Source organism: Carassius auratus, chromosome 46 (genome assembly GCF_003368295.1).
Source record: "Carassius auratus strain Wakin chromosome 46, ASM336829v1, whole genome shotgun sequence".
NCBI classification, from domain to species: Eukaryota; Metazoa; Chordata; class Actinopteri; order Cypriniformes; family Cyprinidae; genus Carassius; species Carassius auratus.
The window spans coordinates 10960956-10983569 of NC_039288.1; the positions used below are offsets into that span (position 1 = coordinate 10960956).

The 22614-nt window shown below is 37.9% G+C and overlaps 1 protein-coding gene and 1 long non-coding RNA gene across 2 annotated transcripts; both read left to right on the top strand.

The window, feature by feature from the left end:
* Positions 1-304: 304 nt before the first annotated feature.
* LOC113063654 (unconventional myosin-XVB-like) lies at positions 305-21056 on the top strand. Its single transcript, XM_026233990.1, has 48 exons — positions 305-1405; positions 1603-1667; positions 1995-2058; positions 2152-2261; positions 2374-2448; positions 2930-3034; positions 3109-3207; positions 3293-3356; positions 3427-3540; positions 3616-3777; positions 3865-3978; positions 4416-4474; positions 4579-4702; positions 4862-4957; positions 5262-5393; positions 5670-5795; positions 5912-5989; positions 6256-6401; positions 6553-6598; positions 7223-7336; positions 7464-7627; positions 7718-7808; positions 10786-10848; positions 11017-11074; positions 11831-11955; positions 12083-12178; positions 12250-12485; positions 12719-12888; positions 13045-13117; positions 13772-13945; positions 14040-14158; positions 14361-14431; positions 14908-14986; positions 15238-15327; positions 15418-15521; positions 15648-15857; positions 15956-16028; positions 16123-16221; positions 16379-16541; positions 16841-16931; positions 17041-17254; positions 18139-18254; positions 18368-18427; positions 18540-18615; positions 18710-18825; positions 18920-19038; positions 19512-19653; positions 20904-21056. Exons 1-48 carry the CDS (start codon positions 305-307, stop codon positions 21054-21056), a joined length of 6339 nt encoding a protein of 2112 aa, XP_026089775.1.
* LOC113064164 (uncharacterized) lies at positions 10798-11938 on the top strand. Its single transcript, XR_003278780.1, has 3 exons — positions 10798-10848; positions 11017-11074; positions 11831-11938. It is a non-coding gene; the product is annotated as an uncharacterized LOC113064164 (long non-coding RNA).
* Positions 21057-22614: the final 1558 nt, after the last annotated feature.

The following is a 22614-nucleotide window of genomic DNA, read 5'->3' on the forward strand; positions in this document are numbered from 1 at the left end:
CTACAGTTGGCAAGTAAAACAAAGGCAATGAGCAAGACAGAGGAAGATCAGGCAGCAACCCCAACAAAAGGCCCCCAAAGGTCTGTTGAACAGACAGTCTCGTACGCTGTTTTCAATGAAAGGCAAAGGAAAAGATGATAAAAGCAAGAACGCCAAAGAGCAACATCCAAAAGACACCAAAGATGCTGTCGAAGAGCCAAATCAAGATTCATGTGAGAAAATAGTGGCAGACACAACTGAGGCTGATCCTGAAAATGTATTAACCTCAAAGTCAACAGAGCGTTTATTGGCCCGGAAAAGAGGCATGGCGACATTGCGGCGTGTGTCAGGATGGATTCAAAAGAAGATGCCAAAGAGCATCCATGTTCGAAGAAAATTATCAGCGGTCTCCCAAGCGATTGGGATCTCAAAATGGCTCCCTGCCTTGGTATGTAAGAAGAGGACTAGCAGCACCAAGTCAAAGAGGAGTCTTATACGACACAAGATGGTTATGAAAATGGCAAGTAGTGGAAAATCAAAGGAAGTATCAACCACAAAGGAAAAGACAGAAGAGAATATCACTGCTGATCCCCAGGATGACTCTTCTGATGAACCTTGTTCCTCTCCACAAGATGTAGAAGAAAAGGCCAACTCAGGAGATGCTAAATATGCGATTGTGTTCCCAAGGATGAACAAAATCAGCAAGGTTAATGAAGCCACCGTTCCATCTACTAGCACCATCACAGGCAATGGAGGCACAACAGAACGTAAACCACCAAAGCCTGGTGCTCGTCTGGTTCTTCCAGTCAAGCCAGACCTTAGCCTGCTGAAGTCCATTAAGAAAAATGCTCAGGAGAGCAAAAGTGATAAGAATGGCAGCCCAAATGCTCAAGTGATTGAGGGGCAGCCTGAGGTTAAAGCAGACAAAAAAGAGTCAATATCAGGCATCAAAGATGGTACAAGTATACTACAAGTCGCCAAAGGAAAACTTGGTGGATCGCAAGTAAATATCACAAAGCTGTCTATGTCTAAACCTTTGCTTAATGGTATAAGTGCGGGACAGAGCAAAGAAGTGGAGAGGAATCTAAGGAATTCAGAAGAAGCCGAGACATGGAGGAATGGAGTGATGCAGCCTACTTATGAGGAGGATGCAGACAGAGAAGTGGCAGAACTGATGGGTGAGGGTCTTTTGCCCTCCGTCATGGAGCAACACTGGGCTCAGACTCAACAAATGTGTGGTGATCCTCAAGACTGGCTACGTTCGGAAAACCTCCTGCCCCATCAAACGGTGGAAAAGCTTACTAAATGGACGGTGTATCAAGATGATGAACATGCCCCCATCATTCCAGTCCATAATGGCAGGGGCCCATGGGAATCTGAAGATCCGACCCAAAATATGCTAGAGGAGAGACTTTACAGCACGCAGGTATGACATATGCAGAATAATTTACACAATTATTGGCATTGAATTATGCAAACAACCTCATTTACATCTACAGTGTTTATTGTTTGATTTGAAACAGAAAGCCCTAGCTGGGATATAGTGTAGATGTTATCCACATGTCTGCCCACTAGGGGGTTTCAGTGACAGCTCTGCTCTGTTTCCTTTACTTTGCGTCACAGGTAATGATGCCAGGAAGCAGCCAAGCTGTGGAGGTGGATGAGGTGGAAGATTTGGCACAGCTGGAGTGAGTCATTGCACCAATCCGCTGAAGTACATCTGCTTGTGTAGACCAGGGCTATTCAAATCTTGCTCTGGAGGGCCAGTGCACTGCAGAGTTTAGCTCGAACCCTGATCAAACCCACCTATCTGTGATTTTCTAATGATCCCAAAGACATTGATTAACAGGCTCAGGTGTGTTTGATTAGGGTTGGAGCTAAACTCTGCAGTGCACTGGCCCTCCAGGACAAGATTTGAATAGCCTTGGTGTAGAGTTTCTAAGCAAGAAAAGCCACACTAGTAAAAATGAATTATATGAATAAAACATTAATAAAAACTGCACATCCTATTCCAGAGAGGTGCGTGAGAGTTCTGTTCTGCTGAATTTGAAGAAGCGGTTTCATCGGGATTCAATTTATGTATGCGTTACCTTTTCCAGAAAATCACATTTGTTCTTTTTCACATTCAATTGTCTTTTTAACTTTAATAAAACGATGTATTTCAACCAACAGACATATATCGGTGATATGCTGCTGTCCATCAACCCCTTCAAGCCTCTCTACATCTACACTGAGGATCTGAGACAGCAGTACCAGGGTAAAGAAAAGCACAGCAACCCACCGTGAGTGCTTTCACCTATTACAGTGTTTGCCTGTAGATGGGTTTTTTTTTTTTTTTTTTTTAGAAGAGTTTAACAGTAATATTGAAAGGCAATTTTTGTATTGTCCATGTAGTCATGTATATGCCATAGCAGATGCTGCCTTTTACCAATCTCAGAATAGCACCCAGGAGCACTGCATCATCATAAGGTGAGGATGATTAAGGGTATGATTAATATGTATATACATTTACATATGCACACACTCTCAGAAACGAAATGTGCAAAAATTTTACCTTTACGGGTAAAGCAGCTTGTCACTGGGGAAGTAGCCTCAAAGGGACACCTCTGAAACTTCTTTAGCCCTAAATGGTTTGTAATAGTAATAGAGTACATGTTGCTACCTTAACTGTACATACTGTATCATTACTCTAAAGTACTAATATGTACCCTTTAGGGGCAAGAAAAGGTACAACGGTGTCCCTTTGTGGGTACCACTCCAGTGACAAGCTGTTGTACCCTTAAAGGTACAATTTTTGCTGACAGTGTGCATCAACACATTTCATATTTATTTAGACATAGGCCTATGGTACACATACATATGCATATACTTTTCATTATTCATTACATATATGTATATACATATTTCTACTGTATATTATAAATTTGAGTACATTTGAATGTATCCACAGTGGACAAAGTGGATCAGGCAAAACAGAGGCTGCAAAGCTCATTGTCCATTACCTGAGTTCCATGTATCAGGGCAGAAATGATAAATTACGCCAGGTACAGGAAATCAATTTTTTGAGAAATGGAAAATTATGTTTTGTTCTGTTAACTCAAAAAGATAATCTCCCTCGCATTAGCCAACGGATGTTTTACCAGTTCTTGAGAGCTTTGGTAATGCAAAGACCATACTGAACAACAACTCCAGCCGATTTGGAAAGTACCTACACATCCACATACGCCAGTAAGTGTACTTACTGCTGTCTGTTTGATTTAAGGGCCAGAGAGCATTAAATAAGCATGATATGATCGCCCTTTATTTTTTTCAGTGGTGTTGTTGTTGGGACGTCTTTTTCAAAATATCTCCTTGAAAAATCAAGAATCGTCTTCCAGGTAAGATGTTTATTCATTAGCTTGTCTTGCACTTAGTACACGTTCAAGGTTTGCAACTGTGTTCCTTTAGGCTAAGGAGGAAAGAAACTACCATGTGTTTTATGAACTGCTGGCTGGGATGAATGACTGGGACAAGCAGGAACTTTACCTGCAAGGAGCTGAAACATACTTCTACCTCAACCAGGTAAAAGAAGAGCCCCATTAGTTTATGATACTTGTCTAATATTTCTACTAATTAAATATTTTAAATGCTGTTAAGGGCAGGGCTTGTGACCTACAAGGGAAACATGACAAGCAAGACTTCCTGCTTTTGGTCCACTGCTTGGAGATCATTGGTTTACATGCCGACCAGCTTGCAACAATTTGGGCCATTTTGTCATCGATCCTGCAGCTGGGCAACATTTGCTTCAGCTCCTATGAGGTGTGAATGCATGGATTACCCAATTTAAGGAAAGTTTCTTGAGTCTTTAAGCTAAGCTATGTAAATTGTTTTCCCCTCAAAAATTAGAGTGAATCGTTTGAGGTTGCCCGTATTTTTAGTGAAGCCGAAGCACGGAGAGTGGGAAACCTCTTGCAGGTGTCTGCCGAGGCCTTACAGACGGTCATCACACACCGGGTGACTGTGAGCAACTCTTTCACCATCTCACCCAAACACATTCTCATTTCTTCCCATGACCTCAGAACTAAATGAATATTTTGGGTTCAGTATAGCTTAAACATTGGTAATAAGAAATGTTTCTGGAGCATTTGATGCTGAAAATTCTTTATGGTATAACAAGAATAAAAAAATAATTTGGCATCACAGGATTAAATTATTAAATATATATTAAAAACAGAAAACTGTATTACTGTTTTACTGTATTTTTGATTAAGTAAATGCATTTTTTTGTGAGCATATAAGACTTCTTTCCAAAACATGAAAAAATCTTACCAACCTCAAAATATTGAACGCTAGTGCTTTTGTAAAATTCTGCCACAAAATATATATTCAACCCAGAATACAACTTTTAACACTACAGAAGTATCTCCTAAGAACACAATAGTTATTTTTTTCCACAGGAAACAACTTATGATAGGATCTACTGCCCTCTATCCGTGGAAAGTGCCATTGAATCCAGGTTAGACAATGAAATGTTGCTTAAGTTATTAGATGAATTAATGTATTATATGCATTGACCCCTGAGGGTGGCTGATGAATACTGACAGATTGCTCTTGATTCAGAGATGCCATTGCCAAGATGCTGTACTCTGTGCTGTTCGACTGGATTCTTGAACGCATCAATGAGTGGTTGATCCCCACAGAGATGGACAGCACTGTTGGAATTGTGGATATATATGGCTTTGAGGTATCCTCTCTCTCATTATGACCTTAAATTGACAATTTGACTGCTACATTTATTGTTGATTGACTTTTTTACATCTATACCTGAATCAAATCTGCATAGTTGCAATGAATTCCTACATGTTACACCTCTAAAAAGTCTGTGAACAAAAATGCATTACAGGACCTGGGTGTGAACAGTTTCGAGCAGCTGTGCATAAACTTTGCCAACGAGCAGCTGCAACAGTTTGTGAACAAAGCTCTGGTGGCCCAAGAGCAGGTCAGTTAATGTCCTCAGTAATTATATCAAAAATGTTTTCTCACATTTTCCCAAGTTCAGAGGCCATTTATGAAAATATTAGTACCCTGAGGGGACTCTACCATTTGGACTTGATGGGAACATGTATAAATATATATCTATCTACCAATTCCGATGGGACCAGTAAATGTAATTCTTGAGATATAATGCAATAGATATGGCTTCTCGGACACATTTTTTTTTCCACTGGAAATAATTCATACTTTAGGGGACTGAAATAAATAAATAAATAAAACAAGTGGTTGGCTGTGTGTGTTTTTGTTAGGAGGAATACAGCGCAGAGCAGATCCAGTGGTATCCAATAATTCTGGAAGACTCTAATGGCTGTCTGGATCTTATCTCAGCACGGCCGTACGGGATCCTTCGCATTCTGGATGACCAGACTAGCCTTCCTCAAGTAACTTCACATTTCAGCTTCATCCGGATATTTTAGAGATCTTAAAGTCAATATTCATTTGAATAATCTTATACTTCACCGATGGATTTAGAAGTTTCTTCTTCTACATGTACGTGTCAAACATGATGTCTAAATATCATAAAACTTGAATTTCCGCCAAAATGGCCTAGTGTTGATTCAAATGCAAATTATGTATACTACAATGGATTTATGGGCCGCTTTTGCACTTTTTTGCCTTTCTCTTTTCTTTGGCTCTCTCCCTTTTTTTTGTCCCAGGCTACAGACCACACATTCTTGCAGAAATGTCACTATCACCATGGCAACAGTCCCTACTACACCAAGCCCAAAATTCCTCTGCCAGTGTTCACAATATATCACTATGCAGGGGCTGTCACGTACCAGGCAAGCCTGATCTGAGCATTCACAAAATGATTTATTCATGCAGCATGATTTTTCTGACAATTTTGCCAGGAATCTTTTGATTTGCATGACTACGATTTTTTCCCCCTGCTCAATAGGTGCACAACTTTCTAAATAAAAATCATGACCAGTTTCGCCCAGAGGTATTAGAGCTCTTTGCCCGCAGTCGTTTACAGGTAAATTCATCTACACTGTGTTCATGGAAGCTCACTTCACACGGTCTTCAGTAATTTGTAATGTGTCATGATTGCATAGAAATACAATAACGTGTCCACTATTATATATTCATGAGACTGTCAACACACCCAGACAAAACAAAAGAGTTAGGAACAACCCATATAATTTATGCAAGATTTAGGTCTCATTAAGTTTTAAAGCACCAATGTTTGGAAACAGAAACCTGTAACATGTAATTGGAGTGTGTGTTTTCTTGTCTGTGTAGATGGTGTCGGGTCTCTTCCGGAAGGTTCAAGAGCGTTACGTCCAACAGAAAGAACTGGGAAGAGCAAGAGGTTACCGCAACCAGATGTCAACTGTAGCTGCTCATTTCCAGCAGTCACTTATAGAGCTCACCACTCGTTTGGAGAGGTCAACAGATGTCACAAATATTTATTTATTATACTTTGCTATGTATTTTATACACAGGGTATTTGGTATTGCCATTTGGCTTATGCAGTCGTCCAATGCGAGTATACTCTATGTGTAGATAATTTAACGCCTATTTATTCTCTTTTTTTAGGTGTAAAACTACATTTGTACGATGCTTTAAGCCAAACTATGTAAAGGTAATTTCAGCTGACACTGCATGTAATGTGCATCTAATCTCTCTGTTTGTGAACGTTATGTTTAGAGTAAGCAAGCACAAATGATGGATTGTTGGATCTCAGTTTGGTGTTTTTGTGTGGTTTCAGCTTCCAGGCATATTTGATGTAGACTACATAACCACACAGCTAAGGCATGGAGGGATACTGGAGACCATTCACATACGAAAGAAGGATTTCCAATTCGCATCCCTTTCGCTCTGTTCATGGAGAGGTAATACAGAGTCTACTCTAGGACATTCAAACACATTACTAGTGGTTTAACAATCATACATTGTTATCATATTGGTGTGTGTTTGTAGTTATATTTATACCTGAAAATAACATTTGTATTTTTGTTTTATTATATATGTGTATAATTATAATTATTGTATCATTTATTTATTTTTTAAGGTGTAAAATCTTTAAAAATCATGGAAAACTCATGTAATTCCATTGGTCAAAATCTGTGTGAACCCTGAGTATAGGTAGCCTACATCAATCAGAGTTTAAGAAATTAAGCAACATTACACTGTCTCTTCCTCCATAAAATCTCCACTAGGTGAGTTTCAACTACATTTTTCAATCACTGTTTATGTCTAATTTCAGATATGGCGTATTATTGCCCAGAAACCTGCACACCAGTCTTGTAAAGAGCAAGTAGAGACTTTACTGGAGACTATAGGAGCAGAGGAAGGCCAGTACCAACTAGGACTCACTAAAGTACAGTAACATAACTCTTTAGCTACCTCAGCCTGAGTTATTCTGACTCGTTTTTTTACCACATTAACCCTTAACAACGCCCCCTAAAACGACTTCCTTTAATGTGAAAACACAGGTGTTTATGAAGGAGAGTCTGTACCAGCGGGTGGAGGAGAAATGGAGTAGCACTCAAACATGGGCGGCAGTCACCATCCAGAGGAACATTCGCGGCTTCATCTGCCGAAAAAACTTCCGTTTCTTTAAACAGAAGGCTATTGTCATCCAGTCCCACATCAGGGGCCACCAGGCCCGGTATTTGTGCAGCGATTTCAACTCTGAGAGCATGATAAAAACCGAAGTGAATCTAATGTGAAGCTGTGGCGCCCTCTTTTTCTGTTACAGGAAGTACTACAAGAAATTGAAGCAGTCCTTCACTCAGTTTTGGGCAGCGATGATGATTACCAGAGACACCATCAAGAAACGTCATTGGAGGGTGAGAGCTTTTATCTCTCCCTCTGTCTGTCTCTAGCTTTTTCCATTCTTTTCCCCAATGTGTCTGTGGCTTCTTCTTGCCTTAATTTGCACATATACAAATGCACACACTTCACTATATCAGCTGTTTTCCTATAAGGTCCATTGCTAGGAAACCAACTACTTTATTTATATGAGACAGCTAATATGATTCCAGCCTCACTCCTCCCATTAATGTCATCCGGTTTTATATTTTATTATCTAATGCAATGACAGTCAAATGCATTTCCAAGTTAGTTATATGAGTCTCAAGAGCCACTGTTTCCTTGCATTACGTGTAAGGGCAGAGTGTGAACTTGATAAGTTATGAGTCTTATTATATATTTTACTCTCTGAATGGACTTTGGACTGTTTTTTTTATTGAATATATTAGATTGTGAAATTCGGTTTATCACGAATGGCACCCATAGTTTCCTATGACTCAACCTCTATAGGAAAAGAATTCCAAATAAAAAAATACAAAATAAAAATAAAAAAGATTGGTGCTTCTCATTCATTTTTTATGAATTTCTTGTAAAAACAAGAAAAATACAAACAAATTACATTATTAAAAAAAACTCCATTATTACTAGAGTTATGTTTATTTTCTGATTCACGTAGCACGTTTGATCTCTAGTGGGTCATGGGCAATGTGTACACATGTAAGAAATGTCAGTGTTAGGTGAGGTGAGCTCCACCCGCCCGGCTGCCCTTTCATCTTTGATCGTAGGCTCTCTCTCGGTTTTCCTCACTTTCTTCCTCTCATTCCTGCAAAGTCCAACCTAAGCACCACTTCTCTTGTGTTCGGATTTCAACTAATTCCATCAGTTTAAGAGCACTTTGCATGGGGACGGATACATTTGTTTTAACATCATCCTAGGTAGGTAGTGTTTAATATTTATCCTTATTTCACATGCTAATAGCAAACAGAAAGATTAATGATACAGAGAGAACTCAGGGCTGAAAATAAGAAAGGGATTATATCAGTAATATAAGATTTAAATGTGATTTGTTTAATGTGTTTAATGTGCAGTGAGATAAGGTTTTATTGATAAGACAGACTGATATAAGAGGTAGTGAAGTGCACAAACGATGCCACAACAGGAACAGCTAGGGAAGGCTTCAGGAAACAACTGGCAGAATACTTTGGCAACAGAGGGGGCAGCAAGACCAGGCTGATAGAGAAGACCACACAAGGCACCATAGAGCAGAGCTCAGACACTTGCTGACCACCGACTCTGGAGACAGACCAGATGCCAGGCAGGGAGATCCCAGACAGGACACATGGGGACAGGTCAAGAACTCGAACACAAGACCAGACAGGACAAAGCTCCACAAAAACACAAGTTAAATCAGAGACAAAAGAATATAAACCAATGAACTAATAAAAGTAAAGCAACAAAATAAAAATAAAAAATTACCCATTTAACCAACTTAAGAGAAAGATTAAAAAACACATGAATCAGGACTAGAAAACTAAACTACAAATAAAAGCAACAAAGGCAAAAACAAACAAAATACTAAAACAAGGAGCAAGACAAGAACATGGAATTACAAGGACTAGACAAGGGGCCAACCAGACAGGGATACATAAACATATTCAACCACATCCACAGGCAGAGACAGAAGGAGTGAGAATGACCAAGGACCATCAAACACAAAAGAGAAAGGTGCACTATAAATAGGGAGGAAAATACATGAGGAACAGGTGAGCACAATTAGACCAAATCGACCAAAATAAACAAGAAGGTGTGGTAAAGAGGTGGGCTAAGGATGCACATGGACAAGGAAAACAAGGCCATTTGCTGAAACAAGACATAGACACAAGAAAGAAAAAACACAAGACAAACAGTGTCAGTGCAAAACCCTGACAATTACAGCTTTCAAACTATTAAAAAACACAAATGGATATATGGGAATTATGGTAAAATATTTTTGAGATTCCTCACAGTCTAGATGACAACTCTTCACATGCTCTCTCAGCATCATGGGATGCTTTTAAATGGTTCTGCTGGACACTTATTGGCTGATTTTCTCTGAGGTCCAAATCATCTGTTAAAAATAATATGAATAGAAATGTTAGTTGTGTAAACAAATTAAATTTATATTTATATAAAAAAAACTGATTTTGAGCATTAAAGCAATTATTATGTTCATCAGAAGCATAAAAGTCATTCTAAACATTTGACTGGTAGTAAGTCATTATTAAATGATCCACTAAGTTATATAACCTGCAACTTTCAGTTATGTTTTCTTATTTCCCGTCATTGTTTTATACAGCTTGGACTATGTCCTCCTCAGCTGTCATGAATTCTGCTGTCAAATCATTTTGTAGTAATTGTTATGCAGTTGTTGTAAGACTGGTTTGTGACATGATCCTCATTTAGTGGGTTAAGCAGCTTTGTGTATCTTTTCTATGATTATATTTGTGCGTGTCCAATAAAAGTTAATTTATTTAGTATAAGAAAGGTTTGCTGGAACAGGCAAAAGGTATCTGGTGGCAATATTCCAGAATACCCCCAGATTTGTTTCTAGAATGTGTAAAAATCAGTGACCTTATTTTCTGCACACTGCTTTCTGGCGAGAATGATACACAAAACAGAAAAGGCCAGTCAAACACAATGATAATACTAACTGATCAGATAAAAATGGGTTTGATGACTCATATTTCATGTAATTCTTTTGTTTGGGGAGGAGCGAGTCAAGGGAGGGTCTTTCCCAGGATATAAAAGAAGGCCAGCTGCTAAGAATAGTTTGCCTTTACCTTTGCATACGATGCCGTGGACAGGTAATAGAATAAAAGAGTGGAATAGCTTTACAAAATAAATGTCCCATTGTTCAGTCAAGAAGAAATTAAACACTACAATACGGAAATGAACAAAGGGTGGCTTAGTATTAAACTTTTTCTTCTTTTTTTTAAAGTTAGATTGTGTTTTTGATTTGTATTTTGATTTGATCAGGAGCATACTGATAGAACCAGGGTGAACGAAGCAGCAAAACCTACGTCGTCCTCTTCAGAGATGGTGAGACACTGAATCTTTTCATTTTTATAGATTTGTTTTATTTTCTTTTATTTTGACTTGTGTGCTCAAGGTCTTTGAGCATCTGTTCTGTATGGTCTCAGACATAATTTAAACGGTCACTTCAGAGTTAAGAGTTAATTTTGAATGACAAAATTGTTTTTCCCGAAGGATGTGGGAATATTGGAGATCCCGGCAGAACTGTCGGCCCGATTACGCAGTGCAGCAGGTGAGATCCTTGATACTTGTTAACCAATAAAAAAGTTCTATACTTAAATTGAAGTATAGGTATTGTGTCATTTAGCATAATCAAAAGTCAAATTGATTGATCAAACACTTGAAAGTATTGTAAAACGTTTCCATATGTATTTATATAAATGCTTAAAAGTAAAATGTGAAATTTTTTCTTAGCTTCTCAAAACTAACTAATGAAATCAAGAGACAGTGGAGTTTTTTTTTTCTTCATTGGAGTTTTGATTAACACGTTTCCTAAAGCAACCTATTTACAATTTTCTCAGTGGTTTGACCACGTGAAACTACACTGAACTCAAGATACTGAAAGGTGTTTCCTGACTTTTTTTTAAATACATCAGCAGCTGATTTTGAATATATCTATCTATAGTTCAAAAAAGTCAGTAATGCTCCCCAAGCTGCTGTTATTTGATAAAAAATACAGTAAAAAGGAATATTGTGAAATGTGATTGCAGTTTAAAGTAAGTCTGGATTCTTTGATGGATATAGGCAGCTCATCTTTTGTAACATTAATAACATCCTTACTGTCAATTTGGATTAATTTACTGCATCCTTGCTGATTAAAGTATTCTGTTTTAGACTGATTGACCTTGTTTACACACAAATTAAGTTCATTTTTTCTTAAGTAATGGATACAAGTAAACTGCATTGCTTTTTGGTCAAAACTGTATTGGAGTGGCTGATGAGTGTCCATCAACATATTATATTCACATTGTACTATGATGGCTTTCAGGACGTCCTCAAGGATCAGGAGTAACAGAAGTAGCTCTGCCACAGGTCAAAGCAGACCACAACCTCTCACTGCCCCAAGACATTGACAGACACCCTTTCTCCAAATATGCCAACACAATCCTGAAGGTAGATGTTACATACAAAACATACAGCAGATTTTTGTTTTGGGGTCTTCCAATTCATTTACAATTTTCATGCATGTAAATTAGTTTTATGCATTTGTTATATCAGTTTAGATGCTTTTTTTCTTTAGGATGGATGGTGCCAACCGCAGGGTTTCCCGCTTCAGAGGCCTTTGAATTCTCTGGACTATGATGACGCTCGGACAGCTCTAGAAATCTACAAACTGGTCCGTAGTATTTTAAATGGATCTTTTACCACAGAAAATCAACATCCTTACGTGTCTACGTTCTTCTTTAGATCCTGCGTTTCACAGGTGACTCTGATCTGACTGGATGGCAAGAGCAGATGTTGGGGAACTATATCGTGGAGAAGAGCCAATCACAGCCCAGCATCAGGGATGAGATTCTAGCTCAGCTGGTGTACCACACTTGGGACGGGGATAATGAGGAGAGTGTCCTCCGGGGATGGTTGCTCCTGGCCTGTTGTCTGAGTGCCTTCACACCCTCTCCTGCCCTGGAGAAACCCCTCCTCAAGTACGTCTTCGGTTATAGTATTACAAATGCAAAAATGGGGTCTTTAGAACAAGAAGTGACTGGTATAACATTGCCACTGACTGATTTTACAAATGAACATTTCCTAAATAAACTGAATGAAATATAAAGGAGTTATAAAGTCAAATTTCATAGTGATCTATAGACAATAGATAACTGCAGACAGAAGTCTGCCTATCAGCAGAATTAAACATGGTATGTATAATGATCGTCAGGTACGTGTCTGACCGAGGTCCAGGGGAGTACCGCTCTCTGTGTCAACACAAGCTCCTCACATCCCTCCAGCTCCCCTCCCCTGCCTGCAGACAGCACCCTCCGAGTCAACTCGAGTGGACAGCCAATCAGAGAAAAGGAAAGATGGTGGTGGAGGTTAACACTTTCAATGGTAAGGACTGTTGATGAGCTGTATCAGATAACTGGAATAATTATCAGTTACTGAACTGTTCATTACAAAAATAATAAATTATATGAAATACATTGGAGTACGAATGCATTGTGAAAGTGTTCTATTTATTTAATGCTGACTGTTTTTATTTTGAAGAGGAAAGGTTGACTGTGGAGGTTGAGTCTTGGACGACAGGGGAACAACTGGCCTCTTGGCTTCTTAGCTACAGGTAGCTAATACATATAGATGTCTCACAATTTTTTTTTTACATTTTAAGCCCTTGAAAATAATTTGCATTGTGACATCGTGTTCATGAAAACTGGTCAGATTTTTTTCATTGCTATAACACAACAAAATTTGAAGTACAGTATGTATTTATTTATATAAAGTATCATCAATAGAAGTTTCTTTCTAGGTTGTATTTTGGGAAATATATGAATCCGAAATATAAAGAAAAACAAGGAGCAATGTTTTAATGTTTTTATATCATTAAGATAATAAAAAAAGTTGTGTATAGTAAAATTATTATATATTTAATCATTATAAAATAAAACGCAATATTAAATGTTATATACTAAATAATGTAGTTAATTTTAATTAAATCATATTTATATCTTATTTTTTATTTTAAATTTAAATAAACATATTATATGTTCATATATATATATATATATTAAATGCAATATATATAACAAAATCATTTAACATATAATTATGTAATATGTAAATAAACTCTAAGGAATAGTATTTTTTATATATATGAGATTCACCGTTGTTGTAATTATTAGAGTACCATAAACACGCAAGCAGTGGATGGTGAGTGGTGCTTTATGAAGTGTTACATCCCTGAGAGTTCAGAATAAGTCATATTTCTTTCTCTCAGGGGTCTGACTGAAGCTACACAGGGCTGGTCTGTGTCTCTGCTGGCTGAGGAGGGTTGGACCGACATGGCAGGCTGTGATTTTGTAATGGATCTCTTGGCTGGAGTGGAGGCTGATGTGCCCCTCGGTTATGCACACACTCAACCCGAATACCTCTTTAGCAACACAAGTGACAGGTACGCCTGTGTAATGCTTAGTGCTAATAGTTAAATCAAAGGAAACTGTCAAATCACAGTTTAATTCCTTTAATGATCAATTTTCTCATGTCAGGATGGGAACTTCAGACCTGGATGACTTTATACCTCCAGCTCCCCCTATGCAAGCCCCTGGTCTCCCACCCTTTGAAGCATCCCCATGGGACACCTATGAACCCTCCTCCACATCTCAGAGTGAGTGTCCAACCATTACTAGGAAACGGAGAGTAAATACATTATCATTGTTCTGTTGCATAGCTTTGCAGAGAGACAATGAAAGAAATCAAAGAGAATACGAGCTACAGTGGGTTGGGAAGCGGCTCACCCTGTAGAGTAAATAAAATGAATGTTTCACTCGGACTTGTAAGGGACACTCCTGTAACAATCTTTCTTTTAGGATCTCGCAGTCGACAGATGGATTCTTACGTTGATGACCTTTTTGATCCTGTGTTTGATCAGGGTCCTGGGGTCAGTATCATCCAGTTCAAACACATCAACATTATTGTACAGTTTATAGTCAAACTGGCAGCTACTTTGAAAACAAAAGTCATTATTTTATAGGAACTAACAATATATCTGTTAATTTATCATTTATGACCTATTAAACGTCTTCTAGTGAAGTAGAAATGAAAAGTGTGCTTGTGATGTCTTTCTTTAAATTAAATGCCACTGTATATTTTTTGATATTTATACATTTTATAATAAATATTGTTTTAGATTTATAAAGTTGGAACACAAGTCACGAATCAAACTCATGTCACGTGCATGTTGGTGCACGTTTGCTTATCACTAAGCTACACAGATATATTGTTAACATTCATTAAGCCAGCAAAGATTACATAGCTTTAGCACTTATTAACTGAGTTCTACTTGTATTGCCTTTTATCTTGGAGGGCTGGCCTGCAGAGGTCTTATGTGCACTTTTATTTGTTTTTTATTGGTAGGACTTTGAGCGGATGGCCATGCTGAATCGTAGAATGAGAGGTGGAGGAGGTATGATGCCCAGCATGTACGCCGGAGCAGGTACAGATTGTATATCTGTTTAATCAGTGTGCAGTGATTGATTGATGGTGATACAGATATTTAGAGAGGAGTGAGGCCAATATAATGCTGATTTATATAATACAGTTTAATGGTAACAAGATCTAGACTTTAAGCAAGAATTTAAATGTTTTATTTACTCAGTATTTATATATTTATTTACCATACTTTTACCATACTGACATTAGAATGTTTTAGTAACTGTACTGTTTTACTCCCCTGCTATCATTTAGGAATGCCAATGAATCCTGTCATGGCTGGCTATGCTGCCGCACCAATGATGCCAAACATGACCATGATGCAACAAATGCATCCCATGCAAAGTAAGCATCCCTACTGTTGATGCTCTGCATCTCTGATAGCATAAACTGTTAAATGCTTACTCTCTTCCTACTGCTTGTTTTGGATTGTAGCTATGATGATGCCAACTGCCATGCCACAAGCCATACCGGCTGTCAACACACAGCAAATGGCTGCTCAGCAACAGGCCTTTATCAATCAACAGGCTCTGCTTCTGGTGAGTCAACCACTCAAAACACATTTAGAGCAGGTGAAGTCCTTTTATATATATATATATATATATATATATATATATATATATATATAATGTTTTTCCCTATAGGCTCAGCAGATGACCATGCAGGCGATGACAATGTCCCAGAAGCAGCAGCAGGAAGAGATGCGAAAACGCGAACAGGAATCACAGAGACAGTCACCACGTCAGTGGCGGCGCTCTCCTCCACGTGCACGCTCACCCGAAACCAGACCCCGAAGCCGACCCCAGGTAGAAAGAAACATCCCTCAGACCGCCCAAAAAGCCCCAGAGACCCATCCAAAGCTCGGCAGGCCAGAGGTACAAGCGCAATATTGACCAGTGCCTGTGTTTTCTTGTTTCCGTTAACTTTATCTTTACGCTTCAGATTTTTACAGTGAATTAATTTGTTCTTTAAGCCACAGCCTGAGACAGAGTTCACGGAAGATCAAGGGTCCTTTCAAGAGAAGAGGGATTTTTTTCAAAAGATTGGTGAGTTTCACACTTTGAAAGAGAATCCTTAAAATGGCTAAAATCAAACTGCATAAAAGATTTTCACTATCTTTATGCATCACATGTACATCAGAAGCACGCCCAAAGCCTGCGCCAAAGGTTGCTAAGCCACTGATATATGCCACTCCACCGGTGACCCAACCCAAATCCCCTCCACCAGTAAAGACGGAAGGTCAGACGTCTGGCACAACACCTAGAACTAGAAGTTTTGTGATTCATTTTTTATTTACATTTAAACTCATAGTGACTTTAAACTCACTATAGTGTTACTAGATAAAACCCATCATCCAAAATAATGTCTTGAAGTTTATAAACTCTTCTTCACACAGTGAAGCCACTCCCAGTACCTCCTAACATCAAAGAACCTGAACCAGAACCAGAATCTCCAGAACCCACATCTCCTAAACCAGAACCTACTAGTAAAATTAGAGAGATCATCAAGAAGTACCAGAGCAGGCCCTCTCCAGAACCTAAAGCCTTTGAGCCTGTCAGGTGGGTCAAGAATTGACCTGAATTATTTTAAAGCAAGACCTTGCTCCACCTTTTCATGATCAGATGAATTCTCAATGGATAAAATCAAGCCCTTCTCTTTTTTTTCCTGTCCTGTCATGTCCTGTTTCGCTTTTAAAATATGTTGTGCCTAGGAATTCAAATAGGTTGCTAACTGTGATTGACACTGACTTACTGCAGTCTCTGCTGAAAACTGAATATATTATGTTGCTTTGACCTTTTCACTTGGAGGGATTCTTAGACTGTAAGAGGAGGAATAATGTGGACTTTGATCATCACAGGGTACCGGTCAAGAACTTTCTAAAGAAAAATGACCCCAAAGATGAGGCTCTGGCCATTCTCAAATCTCAGGGACCTGTCACTCAACAGAAGGTAGATGATACCGACCTGAGTGACAGGCCATAATAAAGTTTTTGAGGTCAAAGTTCAATCTCAAGGATGCAGAAGTTGAGCATGAATCTTTTCTGTATTATTTGTGCTGCAGAAACAGTGGGAAGAGAAGCCTCCTTTACCCCCACAGCTCCCTGAGTCCCATGGTCCTCGTCCCATCTCTAACGATATGAAACAGAAGCAGCGTTCATTGGCTGATCTTTTCAGCTCGCAGCGTTCGCATGCTCTGCCTCGAGCTCGTGAGCCCATCCCTCCCCCATCTCCCAGCATCCCCAGCCCACCACTGATGTCTCCACCTGGACCTAGTAAGTGATCCTCAAATCATTTATACAAGTCACTTCTAACATATATGCAGTACACATAGTACATCACGTGTGTCATAATATATTGGGTTAAATATTCAAATATTGAAATCATATTACTTAGTTTTCTTTAACCATAATTACACAATTAACTGAACATGGGGCGAAATGAAATAATTCACAAATTTGTAGGTTTGAATGGATTTCGACATTTGCTATGCATTAAAATGAAAGACTGACAGTTTGTTAAGAAATAAATCAGATGTTTCATTTTTTCTTCTTGTAATCAAACTATTATAGATGTTGAAAAAAAAAGTATTTATTGAGATCATTTTTTATTAACTTATTCATTTGTGTTTCCTTTCAGCAATTAAAATGTAACTGGATTTTTTTGTCGATTTTAATTTAAGGTTTTACATATATATGTATGTATGTGTGTGTGTATATATATATATATATATATATATATATATATGTATATGTATGTATGTACTGTGTATATGTATTTGAAACTAATAACATCTTTATTAGTTTATGTTTTGAATAAGAAATCATTTATGAAGAATTTTTTTATATATATTAAGGAAATGTTTCTTAATTTTTTCCTTCTGTCTAATAGAAAAACTGCTAAATTATTAAGACATTTTCCAAGTGTTTTTTTTTTTTTTTTTTTGTACAAAAACAATTCAAGCAAAATGTCTTGTCTTGAGGATATTTGTATAAATCACAAATAGGGTAATTTGCAGCACAGAGATATTCATATAAATTAAAGTTATACACATGCAAATTTGAAGCAAGCTATGCAGCTTTCTCTTTCTAAATGTCAAGTATTAAGGTAAACAGATCTCATTTGCTAATATGATCTCACCCTTTTTGTGTTTCTAAAGATCAGTTCAACAGGATGGCTGAGGAGGAGAGTGTTCGCTCCCAACTGCACAGATTCTCTGCCAGCGTTTACTTTTCCTATCCCAGAATGCCTGGCAAACTCTTCCTTCGCAAGGAGGTAACTAAGAGAGTTTGATGTGACTTCGCATGACCATTACAAAGGTCATCATGGCTTCTTCTGGCTAACTTATGTATAGTACACTCACGCTATTTGTGCTTTCTTGTACGCAGCTGTTTTATCCCAGGGAAAAATTCAACCACCCATACATTCTTAATTTACTCTGTGAGCAGGTCAGTAGCAAACATTGCATTGCATTTGCTTTGTATACAATGCAAAAATTAATATATGTTATAAATATTAAATTCTGGGCCACACATTGGCTACTGTTTTTGCAAACTGCAGATCATGCGAGACACTTACTCAGATACTTGTCTGAGGATTTCACGTGAAGAAAGACGTAAAATGAAAGACCTTTTGGGTATGACAGTTAATAAATCAGATAAACTATCATGGACAATTCAGCTATTTGTATATATATATTTTTTTGCATCTCTTTGTGTTTCTCTCACCAGCGAGTTTCAATACCAGAACCAGTATCAGTTCACTAGATGATGCTATGAAGAAAAGAGTTGTCATGGCAGCAAGAGACAGCTGGTCCAATTACTTTGCACGCCTCTTTAATGTCAAGGTGAAATACTTGGCTTTTCTTACATAATGCACAGAAACATGCATACAGAAATTCGTCAATCACTCAGAAATGTTTTTGCGTGTGTGCTTCACAGGTGGAGAACGGAGGAGATTCTCAGATTCTGGGAGTGTCGCATCGAGGAATCAGACTTCTGAAGGTTGCCAGAGCTTCAGGCATAAACCCTGAACACCTCAGACTACTGCACAGCTACAGGTACAGAACATCTCAACAGACTTATTTTTTATTTATTTTTTTTTTCTGTGATCAACATTTTATTTGAGTTTAAATTCCATATCAAAAACATAGTCAAAACTCTGCTGAACTATATACAAACAGATGCCATGATAATCGTCCACATATATAAAAGAGTTTTCTATATAAAATCATCCTTCATTAGCTAAAGAACAAAATTCTGTGAAAACGTAACATTGTATCTGTATTACTGACTGAGTAAGACCATGTCAAAGATTGAAATCATAGTGAAATTAATGGTTGAATTCTAACTTTGATGCTTGTTATCTCTGTTGTCTTTGATGCTTTATCATGGATTTCACAAAGATGAAAGATTAAAGATCACATTAATAAAAATAAATAAATAAATCTTACTTACCCCAAACATTTGAACAGTAGTATCAAATATTCTGTGGTGTTGCAACTTATATAACTATATGTTTTTTGCTGCTCAGTTTTTCACAGGTTTTGTCAGTACAGCAGCAAGGGGCTGGAAAAGCCTTGATCACTTTGAGTAATGAGGAGTTGGAGCTTCACTCTGAACAGGCTGCACAGATCGCTGCTGTGATTCATCTCTTCCTCATGGAGCTGATTAAGGTGCTCCGTTTAAATCTTGTGATACTAACCTTAACACATGTAGCTTTATTTTTCATTTAAAGTCAACATACCTGACCCTTAATACTTTTTTAATACACATTCATGATCTTATAAGGAATGGTCAGTTCAGTATATTTTACCCATAAGAAAAAAAGCAACTTGGTCAGCCTCTAAAACAACTCAGGCTCTCTTTTTCAATTTCTCAACCTGTTTTCTTTCAACTGCTTCATTTCTGGTATGCAAAACCTTCTTTTCACAATCACAATCCAAACAACTGCCAAAGTATTAAATCCCACCATATATAGATTTTTTTTATTTTATTTAATTTCCTATTTCTTTCACTACATTACAGAAGTAAAATGTGTTGCGGTTTCACATTGACTTTAACCATGACATTAAAGCTGCAGTCGGTAACTTTTGACGCTCTAGCGGTTAATAAACGGAACTGCTTGCGTCTTGCTGAAGAACATTGTAGCCGGATCTACTTCTCTCTGTTTATGTCTATGAAGAATCACAAAGGTACTGGGTTACTCCGCCGCGGTACCCCCGAAGCAATCTAAAATAGTCCGAATATAAACACTTATTATAAGGTGCACCCTAGTGATTCAGGACAAGCCAAAAACACGGTTTGGAAAATGGATTCATGGTGTACTCGCTTATTATACACATTTTTCTACATTTTGAACACAAACAAAGTTACGGACCGCAGCTCTGATTGGTTATTTTTTACTGGGAGCGATGTATTTTCTGCAAATGGCAATAGGACCACTGGGAGGAGCCAGAGGAGCTTGATTTTTTTCACAGATTATCTGTCTCATATTCTACTGTCAGGACATAATGACAGGTTTAATAAATATGTAAAAAATATATTTTTACAAAAGTTACCTACTGCAGCTTTAACTATTGTTATGTATCATGATCTCTTTTTTTGGCCTTTTACATTTGTCATCCATGATTCAGTTCTCTGTCTTATCACTAATTTTAGTGAATTTTCGTGGGCAGAAAGATAAATCGCCTATTGTCACACAGAAGTCGCTTTCAAATCAAGCAGGTTTCTGCTGGACATTGCAGCAAGTTTGTGTGAACAACTTAAACCTGTTGTGAAATTTTTGTGGGGAAATCTTTTGTCCTCATGTGAGATTCCAGATTGTGTGGATTCCTAAAGAAACCATTTTAACAATTTGCCAAACAGTGATAAATGCGCATCTTAATTTTCTTTGCCATAAATTTGACTGATTCTGTATCTGCAGAACTCGGACTATGTGATCGCTGTGAAGAGCTATGTGACAGATGACAAGAGCTTGCTGACCTTACACAGAGGCGACGTCATCAAAATCCTGAACATGGACGGCCTCAAAGACGGTGAGAAGAGACCTGAGAAAGCAGTTTCAGAATCTCCATAAACTTTAAGTTAATATGTGTAATTTCTACACCATTAGCGACACAGAATCACAAAAGAGCAATCGGTTGATTCAATAGTTTACATGTCTGATCATTAAAAACAGGCTTTCTAATTTGTTGATGCTCTAAGGATATGATTAGATTAATTTATCAGGCCACAAGTGGTATTTCCCTTGACATATATTTGTTAGTAATGAACATTTTATGCGCGATATTTAAAAAAATAAGGAAAAAGTGTGACATGTTGGTAAAATGATTATCACTTTTAGCATAAGACCTAAAAGATGTGTACTATTGAGTTTCTTATCTTTGCAGGATGGATGTTTGGTTCCAGTGGGGGCCGTTCTGGACTCTTCCTGGTGGACGTCACTCAGCCTTGTGCCCCACCAGACTACCACAGCAGCAACATAGAGCGGCAGCTGGAGCGGAAGAAGAGTATGAGACTCACCAGCTCTTCCTCCAATGTACCAGCCAGTGGCCCTGTCATCAACACCCCTGTCAATGGCCCTGTCACCAACACCCCTGTCAATCGCCCTGTGACCAACACCCCTGTCAATGGCTCCATTTACAAAACCCCTGTTACCCGCTCAGCGTCTAGCAGTGAATACAGTGTGGAAGTGGGGACCATGCAGAGATCTGAATCAGAACGTCATAAGCCTATCATGACTGAGTTTGCCAAGAAGTTCTTCACAGATGCTATCAGCAGGTGAAATCTTCTGGAAAGCAGAGGAGTTCGCATCATACTTTACAAACTCCACTTGACATTGATTTATTTCTCTCTTATTTTTCAGAACAAACAAAGACAAAAGTCTTAATGAGATGGTGGAATATACTCCAGTATGTATGCATCTCTTAGTCTCTCACTCGATGCATGCTGGGATTTTAAACATTTGTTTAAATGTTTGCTGTTTTCTTTTATTAGAATCCCATCCAGGAATCACTGATCTTTTTCTCAGACAGCGATCTCAGTCGTCTGGGTGCTCAAAACTTCATGAGTAAGTGAACGAATGTACTGACAAATACATACTGTAAACTCATCCATTATAACAGCATACATTTTGGGATCCCTGGGATAGTGTACAGTCAGTGGGTCATGGAAAATAAAATCAGGACCCCAAAGAGAAGCAAAGTTATTATTTTATTTTTTTTGCAAGAATGAGAGAATAACTACATTTTCCCTCTTATTACAGTAAAAGGCAAATTACCACATTGATAAATACATTAAGTATATAAAATAAAATACAATTTATATGTATTTAAAAAAAAAACATGAATTATTGATTTGACTCTAAATTAAGAGACTTTGGAGGAATAGAAAAGACTTTAAAAAGAAGCATGCATGGTCTATATATAAAATTGGTTGCTTGGGATTGGTTGCACGGATTGACCAATGAGAGTCAAGTATTCCAGAGAACAAGTATTTGACACAACAATTTCTTTGTAGTTTTGATGCAGTTTATGTTGGATCAGCCTATGAAGAAAAATCAGACAGAGAGTGACTGTGTTAACTTAATTTTGCAGGTAAGTTTTCCTCCAAACCTACAGTACAGCATGTTTTTT